The sequence below is a fragment of the Neophocaena asiaeorientalis genome, unplaced genomic scaffold, assembly GCF_003031525.2.
Source record: "Neophocaena asiaeorientalis asiaeorientalis breed wild unplaced genomic scaffold, Neophocaena_asiaeorientalis_V1.1 scaffold648, whole genome shotgun sequence".
NCBI classification, from domain to species: Eukaryota; Metazoa; Chordata; class Mammalia; order Artiodactyla; family Phocoenidae; genus Neophocaena; species Neophocaena asiaeorientalis.
In genome coordinates, this window is record NW_020172781.1 from 3,648,153 (window position 1) to 3,658,959 (window position 10,807).

Consider the following 10,807-nt stretch of genomic DNA (forward strand, 5'->3'; position numbering starts at 1 on the left):
GCATGGAGTCTTAACCACTGGACCACCAGGGAAGTCCCTGGCTAGGTCTTTAGATGCATTAATTAATATAAACCTTGCCACCACCCTACAATGAAGGTATTATCTCCATTTAAAAATCGGGAACCTATACCTCTGAGAGGCTAACTCGTAGGAGGGCACACAACTTAGGTTTTTCCCAAGTCTGTCTCATTCCAAAGCCTATGATTTCAGAAGCTTTGCCTCCCTCTCATGATGATTTCCAGTAATAAGAATAGAAAATGCATGTTTTCAGGCTCAGAAGGGTTCTCAAGAAAACTTAGCAGCTAGGAGTGGAATATAGTGAGTTGCCCAGACATGTGATGCTACAGAACCCAATTGATGGGCCAATTCAGTGGGACCTGGTGAGGGAATCTTGCATTCATTCCAAGAGTATAGGTTATTCTAGAGCAATTGTTCTTTATCCTCCTTGGGTTCTGAATCCCTCTGTGCCTCTGATGAAAGGTATAGATCCTCTCCCTGGAAAAATGCCTGTGAGCACAGCACACATCTTGTGCATAACTCCTGGGGACTTGTAAAACCTTCGCAATCCATCCACCGGACCCCCTTTAAGAGCCCTCCGCTAGGGCAGCGTTTCCCAAGTGTGGGACACATGTCACTGGCGGGGTCCCAGATCAGTTTAGCAATATGAGGGCAAAACGTTTTATATTATAATATTTGTTTATATTTTATGGTTACCTTCTATTTATGATAAATGAGACTAGTTTTCCGTTTATGGTAATAATATAAATTTGCCTTTTAAAAATGCTTATTAAAAATAGGGAGTTTAATTAAAGAAAAATATTGGAGAAATAATAGTAGAGGTAGGGTGCAGGTATGGCAAAAACCATGAGGACGATTTGGGAAATGTCTCTGGGGTTTCTCCTTGGTGGAGTCATGGTGGGTTTACTTTAGCGTCATCTGAATTTCCAGAGGACCCTGGAAATGACTTATTTTGGGCTCTCTACGTTGATTGCATGGTTCTGATCCACCAAAAATGCTGTTGAGTCTCCACTTTCTTACCTTCCCATGGAATTCCCCTAGTGCCTATGATGAGCTGAACCCTCCCTGCTGCCAATCAAAACTACACCAGATACTGTCCTCATGCAGATCTAAGTGCAAGCATTTTGGTGCCATACCCATTCATTTATTCAGCAAACACCATGTGCCAAGTAGCAAGCATAGGCCATGATCCATTCACGCCCAGAAAGTGTGAAATCCCCAGCACCCAAGGGTAAAGCCAACTTGTCTGAGGTGATGGAAAGAGCACTAGATTTGGAGTCAAACAGACCAGGATCTTAGAAATCTGGTTCCATAGCCGCACGGCTTGCAGAATCTTAGTTCCCCAACTAGGGATTGAACCCATGCCCTCGGCAGTGAGAGCTCGGAATCCTAACCACTAGACCACCAGGGAATTCCATGACATCACTTCTGATACTGTGTTTGTTTGTTTTTCTAACACCAAATACTTATTTTTCCACATCAATTCTCCAACATCCACTGGGTGTCCAACAATTCAGCTCTGACGCTGACTCCCAGAGTTAGCACAGACCCACAGGCTAAAGGCACAGACCCAGAAGACTGCAAATGGGGTGCCCACGTTACCCTCACCATGCCCAGCTGACTATAAATTTGGGTTCCCACAACCACTTCCTCAGGCTTGATAATTCTCTAGAATGACTCACAGAACTTAGAAAAGTACTCTACTTACTATTACAGATTTATTATAAAGGATGCAACTCAGGAACAGCCAAATAGAGGAGATGCATAAGGCAAAAGGTATTGGGGGGTGGGGGGATGCAGAGTTTCAATGTCCTCTCAGGGTGCACCACCTGCACAGCACTTTATAGTTTTGGAGTTGTTATGGAGAATTTGTTACATGGGCATGGCCACTGGGGATTGAACTCAATCTCCAGCCCCTTTCCCCTCCCAGGAGGTCAGGAGATGGGGAAGGTAGGGGAAGGGGACATGGGTAGGAATAGGGGGCTGAAAGTTTCAACCCTCTAATCATATGGTTGTTTCCTCTGATGACCAGCTATCTAGATATCTGAAACTATCTGTATATCTGAAGGCATCTTGCCTCCCTCCTCACAAAGAGTCACCTCGTTACCTAAACTCCAGCGTAGTTGATAGAGACTCATTATGATAACAAAAGATTCTCTTATAACTCAAATAATTTCAAGGGTTTAAGAGCTCTGTGCCTGGATCTTTGGACAAAGACCAAATACATACATATATATATGTTCTATTATACTTCTTTGAGTCTGTCTTCTGGTTACAAAAAGAGAGTATTCAGCTGAATAAAAGATTGCCAACTGGAGGCCCATAGGCCATATCTAGACTGCACTGTGTTTTTTTTTTTTTTTTTGCGGTATGCGGGCCTCTCACTGTTGTGGCCTCTCCCGTTGCGGAGCACAGGCTCCGGACACGCAGACCCGGCAGCCATGGCTCACGGGCCCAGCCGCTCCGGGCATGCGGGATCTTCCCAGACTGGGGCACGAACCCGGGCCCCCTGCATCGGCAGGCGGACTCCCAACCACTGCGCCACCAGGGAAGCCCTGCACTGTGTTTTAAGAAATGAATTGGTGACCAACATTAAAATGATGATATTTCCCATAAAAATAATTCAGATTTCTGGTCTCTCTAGAAAATCAGATGATTTTAGCAACACTGGGTCAACAATCCCAAATGGCAACATCTGCCTGGGCACCTTTTAAAGGGCTTTTCTAGGGACTTCCCTGGTGGTGCAGTGGTTAAGAATCCACCTGCCAATGCACGGGACACGGGTTCAAGCCCTGGTCCGGGAAGATCCCACACGCCATGGAGCAACTAAGCCTGTACGACACAACTACTGAGCCTGCACTCTAGAGCCCGTGAGCCACAACTACTGAGCCCACATGCCACAACTACTGACGCCCGTGCCTATAGCCTGTGCTCTGCAACAGAGAAGCCACCGCAAAGGGAAGCCCGCACACCGCAACGAAGAGTAGCCCCCGCTCGCCACAACTAGAGGAAGGCTGCGTGCAGCAACGAAGACCCAACGCAGCCCAAAATAAATAAATACTTTTTTTAAAAAAAGGGCTTTTCTATTTGTCACAGTCCCCTCCACTCCCTATTGTACCACCTACCTCACCTCACTCATTAATGTTACCTGCTGGGCTCCTGTACTTCTAAAGCCCTTTCAAACCCCCAAACCCATGATATTGGAAAGATTAGGTTACTCTTGACTAGAAACTCCTTGAGGATGGGGCTGTAACTGACTCTGGGTATATATTTCAAGCATCCAAATCCTGAACAGACATTTCATTTACAACTAGCGGATATTTATTACCTGCCTCACTGTGCGATAAGCAGATAGGAAGTGAGAAATGATTCTGCAAAAATAAGTGGTAACAGAATGAAAAAGACCGTTGGTTCCTAGAAATAATATCCCCAAAATGTCTCTTGGGGTTAAACACAGGCCAGAAAATCATAAGTTTCTTTTTTATTTTTTAATATTTATTATTTATTTGGCTGCATCAGGTCTTAGTTGCTGCGTGCAGGATCTTTGTTGGGGCATGCGTGATCTTTAGTTGCAGCACACGGGATCTTTTAGTTGCGGCATGTGGGCTCTCGTTCCCCGACCAGGGATCGAACCCAGGCCCCCTGCACTAGGAACACGAAGTCTTTATTATTTTTATTTATTTATTTATTTATTTATGGCTGTGTTAGGTCTTCCTTGCTGTACGCGGGCTTTCTTTAGTTGCGGCGAGCAGGGGCTGCTCTTTGTTGTAGTGCACGGGCTTCTCATTGCGGTGGCTTCTCTTGTCGCGGAGCACGGGCTCTAGGCGTGTGGGCTTCAGTAGTTGTGGCACACGGGCTTAGTTGCTCTGCGGCATGTGGGATCTTCCTGGACCAGGGCTCGAACCTGTGTTCCCTGCATTGGCAGGTGGATTCTTAACCACTGCGCCACCGGGGAAGCCTGGGAACACGAAGTCTTAACCACTGGACCACTAGGGAAGTCCCAGCATGAGTTTTTGATAGTGCTCTTACTTCACTTTTTAAATATTTATTTATTTACTTATGGCTGCGTTGTGTCTTCGTTGCTGCGCGCAGGCTTTCTCTAGTTGCGACCAGTGGGGCCTACCCTTCGCTGCGGTGTGTGGGCTTCTCACTGTGGTGGCTTCTCTTTGTTGCGGAGCATGGGCTCTAGGCTCACGGGCTCAGTAGTTGTGGCGCAGGGGCTTAGTTGTTCCATGGCATGTGGGATCTTCCCAGACCAGGGATCGAACCCATGTTCCCTGCATTGGTAGATGGATTCTTAACCACTGCGCCACCAGGGAAGTCCCACTTTTTTTTTAAAAAAATTATTTATTTATTTATGCTGTGCCTGGTCTTAGTTTCTGTGTGTGGGATCTTCGTTGTGGCATGTGGACTTCTTGGTTGCCGCATGCATGCGGGACCTAGTTCCCCGATCAGGTATAAAACCTAGGCGCCCTGCATTGGGAGCATGGAGTCTTACCCACTGGACCACCAGGGAGGTCCCTCTTCCTTCACTTTTAAAGAAAATAATTAGGGTCAAGTGCTGGTTGAGATGAGCAGCAAACACAGAAGATGCTCGGGAAGGCAGGTGCTACAAATGGAGAAAAACCTACAGGCATTTATCGAGCAAAATCCTCTTATTTGTTAGAAAACCTTAACATCATCCCGTCCCAAACTCCTTTTCTTCAAAGTTATTAATAAGAAAAAGGCACACTGTCTCCTCAGCTAAATGTATTAAAGTAATATTGAAGTTAAGAGAATGGACTTTAGGGTCATCCAGACCTGGAATTTTTTCCTTTATTAACAGCTTGACCTTGTGAAAGTCAATTTCCTAATCTGTAAACTGGGGACATAAGACCTGGAATTCTTAATTCAATGCATATCTAAGTCAGTGCATGCTATGTGGCAGATGCTGGATTCGATGATGAAGATGCAGCAGTGATGAAGACAGGCAGGGACAAGTAGACAATAACTGAGCAAATAAATACATGAGATAATTCATGTGAATTTATTCTGAAGGAGTAAATGAGGCAAGTACAATGGAGGAAATAAAAAAGTTACTTCAGTAGAGAGTAACTGAAGTGTGGTGGTAGGGGGTAAGTAGAGATGATTCTTTAGGGAAGGAGGCATCTGAGCTCAAATCTAAATGAGCAGAAGTTATGCCAGGAGGGAGATGGGAGGAAAGGGGTCCCAGGCACAGCTGTTGTGAGGAGCAACTGAGTAAGTGCCAAGCACTTGGTGATAGGCAACCACTCAATACACAGCTGCTGTTCATATGACCTCATCCCCTTTAACGACTCTCAGCTCCTTCTGTTCAAACAAGGAGAAGCTGGCCAAGCCATAGATCAGAGGGTTTAAAACTATATACACTACCAAATGTAAGGTAGATAGCTAGTGGGAAGCAGCCGCATAGCACAGGGATATCAGCTCGGTGCTTTATGACCGCCTGGAGGGGTGGGATAGGGAGGGTGGGAGAGAGGGAGATGCAAGAGGGAAGAGATATGGGAACATATGTATATGTATAACTGATTTACTTGGTTATAAAGCAGAAACTAACACACCATTGTAAAGCAATTATACCCCAATAAAGATGTTAAAAAAAAAACTATATATATGAAAAGTAAAGGCCCCCAAGAGAGATTCAGGTTCTGGCATCATCGTTAGATTCCACAGTTCTGAATCCAAGTCAGCAAGTCAGGTAGAAGTACTAACCCAGACTCACTCCTGTTGCCAATACAACTTCTTCCCCAACAGCGACTCTGTGTAGAACTACTTTAACTCCTCCAACCCATAATCCCACCACTGGAAACCTGAAACTGGGAAAAGTCTCTTAATTTGATTTAATTGATATGCATATGTTGTACCGGAGTTTCTCATTATTCCCAGCTGGTTTCTCTTTGGCATTGTGTGCCTCTGATCAAATTGTAAGGGGCTCTGGATTAATGAGAGTGGGTGGTCAAGTAGAAACAGGCAGAAATGTAAACAGAAAGCTTCTGGTTACATGATTAAACTGATAACTTGTTTATGCAAGTTCAAAAACACATTTTAGGTATTTAAGGGTTGGTTGTTCAAAACCTTGCCATGACTCTTGGGACAGTTCCATAAATTGACAGCCATCGGTAAGATTCTTCCAACCCTTACTATGTGCCACAAGTTGTGCTGAGAACTTCAAATGCACTAGTTTATTTAATACGCCCAGCATGCCTATGAAGTGGTTTCCTTTTATATTTAATCCCTTTACAGATTAGAAAACTGAGGTTCAAACAGCTAGTAAAATGACAGGGCTAGGATTTAAATATTTAAATCCACATCTGATCCTGCTCCCCAACCCCACCCCAAGTCCTTGCTTTTTTATCCACTTAGTGGTTAGTCTCCCTAAACCAGAGGAAATACCTCTAAGGGATGCCATTCTATTCATTAGGGCACCTCCGCCCTAGAGGTAAATCCCCACCAAGAAACTCCCACACAGGAAAGACTGCCTCATCTGAGCAAGAAGCCCCACCCTGGACACACACTACCGGATCAGCACTCCCAAATCCACCCGGAGGGCTCCCCACCCCCTTAAATGAGGTCTGCATTGCCCAGCAGGGAGACCTCACTCTTGGGGATAATCTCTTAATTCATAAGGAAACCCTCTCCCATTTCTGAGGACCTCTGACACCCGCACTCCCATATTTCAGAGGAGGTCCGGCTGCATAATTTGCATGGCCCAATGCAATATGAAAATGTGGCGTCCCTTGTATTAAAAAAAAATACGAATTTCAACAATGAGACAGCAGAGCATTAAACCAAATCCTGGGTCTCCTCTTCTGCGACTGCACGGATCACTTGCCCACGAAGCCAGCCCTGCTTAAGAGATACCCTTCTAGTGAAGCGATTGGCTACCTCAGTCAGAAAGGGTAAATCCTTCCGACCTGGGATGGGAGGAAGGGACGTGGGATACCCAACTTCCAAAGACAATACTTATTCGAGAACACACTCTGGGACAACCTCCGTAAATTTGGAATCACTTCTCTTGACCTGGGCGGAAGCTTCCTTCGCACCTCTCTAGCCGCTGGGCGGTCCTCGCGACCCCACCCCAGCACCGCCTTCGGGGTGTTTGGGCTCATCTCGTGCGGCCCATTGCCGGGGCAACCGACGCCGAGAGCGGTGCATTGTGGTCTGCAACAAAATGCAGGAGAAAGATCCTGAGGGAACCATTGAGTCCATGGGCCAATGGGAGAGTTCTGGGAGCTGTTTCAAGCCAATAGGGACGTTCGGTGGGGGGCGGGGCCGGCGGGAGCAGGGCGGGGCTTAGGTACTAGGCGGCGGCGGGTGGCGTGGGGCTCCATAGATGCGCCACGGCTTTAGTAGGGACCGTTCGTCTCGACCGGTCTGAGCCTCGCCAGCCCCTCCCCCAGGAGACCATTGCAGTCGGCCAGCCCTTGCTCTTTGGTGAGAGCCTCGGGGGGGTTCCACTATCTGGCTTCGTCCCCTGCCGGACTTATCCCGCCGTTCGGTCCGCGCGGCCCGCGCTTCCTGAGAAGTGGGGTGGGGGGTCGTCCCGGGGTGGCGTGGGGCGGGCGGAGCGGGCCGGGGAAGCTGGCGCCTCGCAGGCGCAGCCCATACCCCAACTCCTCACCATTTGCCTGGGCTTCGCCCCCCCAGGTAACCATGTGTGACCGAAAGGCCGTGATCAAAAATGCCGATATGTCGGAGGAGATGCAACAGGACTCGGTGGAGTGTGCTACTCAGGCATTGGAGAAGTATAATATAGAGAAGGACATTGCGGCCCATATCAAGAAGGTGAGGACAGGGCGCGGGCGTGGGGTTTCGGGCAGTTTGCGCTCAGCTGGGGCGAGTCACAACTTAGTTCCTTCTCGATCCTGCGTCCCCCGAGCAATGGCAGAGATACTTGGGGGGCACGCAAAGTAGCGCGGGTGTAGAGGTTTCCAGAAAAGGACGCAAATGAATTTTGCGCTTCTCTTGAAGATCGGCCCCTCAGCGTTCGAAGTTTTTTTTTTTTTTAATTACCCAGCTCCACGGGGAAAGCGCCACCTAGTAACGGTTTCTAGGATCAGGCAGCAGCGGTTCCCCCCCTTCTGCATGATTGCTGGGCCCAGGATCCATCTGGGTGCTCGAGAGGGGGTAGCTGCGTGGGTGTTTCCAGCAGGGCCGAAGGGAGATCTTGCCAGCCTTCAGTGGGGAGTCAGTCGGCAGTTGAGGGAAAGTGGGTGGTAGTGAGGGCTGGGTACTAGGTTGGGGGATTGGTAAATGGCAGTCTGTAGAAAGCTGGCAGGCCTGCCAACTTTTCGAGCTATGTTTTCTAGAAGGGAAGGAAGCTGGCAGCCTAAGCCGTGGGAGGGTTCTAGTCGAGAATGAGAAGATGAAAGACTTCGGATGGAGCAGAAATAAATACCTTTTTGACAGAGGCAGCAGCAGTGCGTTGGTCTAGTTTGTAAGAATTTTATTCCCCTTAATCTAAAAGACGTTCTTGCTGTGTACAATACAATAGTAGCCAAATTTTGCCAAACTCACCAGAGACTTGTAGTACTTTCATAGAGAAGGACTAGCTTTGGCCCCTGCCTAGAGCTACCCAGTGAAACCTAGAGCCTCTGGGGGTGGGGAAAATAGGGAAAAGTTGTTACTGCAGTTTGCTCTCCTTGAGGACCAGGTGGTAGATTAGCACTGTTAGGATAGATGTGGGAAGAAGGGCTATTGACAGAAAGATAAAATTTGCCCAGGTAGCTGTCAGGTTCTGCTTCCAGCATTCTTTTTATAGGGACAGTGGAGTGCCAAGTGTCTTGTCCGTTTAAATTTTGATCCACAGCGGTTTAGAAGCTCATTGAGGCTTTGTTCTTTTGGAAGTCTTTTGTTTCAATAATACTGAAATGAGTTATAGTGGGGGTATTTTGGGCTAAATATTTACTATTTTCTTGGCTTTTGTAGGTGCATGTTGTACAATAGGAGGATAGTTTAGTTCTGTTTAAAAACTAGAGGATAAACTAGAACTGATGTCACCTGCTGTTAATGAATAAGAATATTCTAGAAGTTATGAAGGTGTAATTGCCATGATAACAAAGCGCTCTGTCTCTGAGGTTGCCCTTTCTGACTTTTACCTCCCCAGCCCCCATTCCCAGCTTAGCTCAGATTGCAAGTATGTTTGCATTAATGCACCATGTAGGCGATTTGGAGCTGAGGAACATTCTTTCATTCTAAGAATTTGCAGATGCTGACGTTCCTTCTTTCTGCTCTGCTTATCTAGGAGGCAAACTCTGACCTCTGGTTTAGCACTAAAATTCTGTGTTCTTTTTCTCCTCCCCTTCCCCCAGGAGTTTGACAAGAAATACAACCCCACCTGGCACTGCATCGTGGGGAGGAACTTCGGTAGTTATGTGACACATGAAACCAAACACTTCATCTACTTCTACCTGGGCCAAGTGGCCATTCTCCTGTTCAAATCTGGTTAAAAGCATGGACTGTGCCACACCCAGTGATCCATCCAAAAACAAGGACTGCAGCCTAAATTCCAAACACCAGAGACTGAAATCTTCAGCCTTGCCTAAGGGAACACCTCGATCTTTATTGTGTTGTTTTGTACAGGGCATTCTCTGTACTAGGTTGTTGTGGTTATAAAGCAATTAGCAAAACAGCTTACATTTGTATTTATTTTCTATTCCATACCTCTCTGTCCCATGTTTTTTCTCTTCAAAATCCATTCCTTTAAAGAAATAAATGTGTTGGAGAAGTGTGCGTTAATAACGATTTGTTCAAATAATCTAGGGTTGAAGATGGCCTATTGTTTGATCTTGGGTAGTTTGGTGGGGGTGATTCCTTCAAGTTTCTGTGGGATATAATAGACTAGCCTATTCAACGCTCTTGAGTTTCATTCTTGCCCATCCTGCTACTGTTATGCATGGAAGAATACTACTCAGAAGTGCATGTTAAGAAATGCATGGCAGAGAAACTACTGAATTAACTCTTATTCCTAATCTGATGCTTTCCTTAAGTGCTCATTTTGTTAAAAGATACTGCTATAGAGTGTTCTGGGCCTTAGGCCTCAAGTGGTGATGAATGTATAGTAGTTCCATGGTTGTAAAATGGAAATAAGCTAATAAGAAAGTTGGGCTCTAGACTAATTTCCCCTCCCCTGCCTTGGCCAAAGTATATTCTGAAGATTAAAGGTGGTCTTAAAAGGGAAATCTTTTGAGGCAGCCCTCCATGTGATTCTAATAAAGTCTGCAGGAATTTAAACTTATAAGCCTGCTGTGCTGTGCTTTAACTAGCTGTGTTCACATGTGAATTGAAGCTTTCACTAAAAGACCCAATTAAAACTGGATAAGTAAACTTCATTAAAGGTTTCCGGCTATCAGTTTTAGGAAGACAAATCTTTTCTATGAATAAAAGCGAATACGGCAGACTTGGCTTTTGTAGATAGGAAATATTACAGAGGCTGAGACAACCCACGCCCATCCTGGGAAGCTGCAAGGAAGGTCCTGGCTTTTAAGTTCCCCTTTGTTTTCAGTGTTCACATGAGGTAAGCCTTTTTGTTTTAGACCTTGGATCTATTAGATACAATTAGGGTGTCTGAGCAGCCAGGCTAATGCTACACAGAGCGGGTGATAGATCTGAATTGACTGATGATTCCATCTTGAGAGCAATATTAGGTCTGTAACATCTTTGGGAGGTTGTTTTTCTTTACCAGAACTTGGGGTCTTAAAAGTTCTAGTGAAGTTGATCAATGTTAGGACTGAGGAAGTTTCAGCGTAGAGGGGCAAACAATTGTTTTACT

General features: G+C 46.2%; 1 protein-coding gene across 1 annotated transcript; it reads left to right on the forward strand.

The window, feature by feature from the left end:
* Positions 1–7,322: 7,322 nt before the first annotated feature.
* On the forward strand, positions 7,323–9,774 carry DYNLL1 (dynein light chain LC8-type 1). Its single transcript, XM_024741583.1, has 3 exons — positions 7,323–7,470; positions 7,684–7,821; positions 9,348–9,774. The coding sequence occupies exons 2-3, from the start codon at positions 7,690–7,692 to the stop codon at positions 9,483–9,485; spliced, it is 270 nt and encodes an 89-aa protein (XP_024597351.1). The 5' UTR covers positions 7,323–7,470; positions 7,684–7,689; the 3' UTR covers positions 9,486–9,774.
* The last annotated feature ends 1,033 nt before the right edge of the window (positions 9,775–10,807 follow it).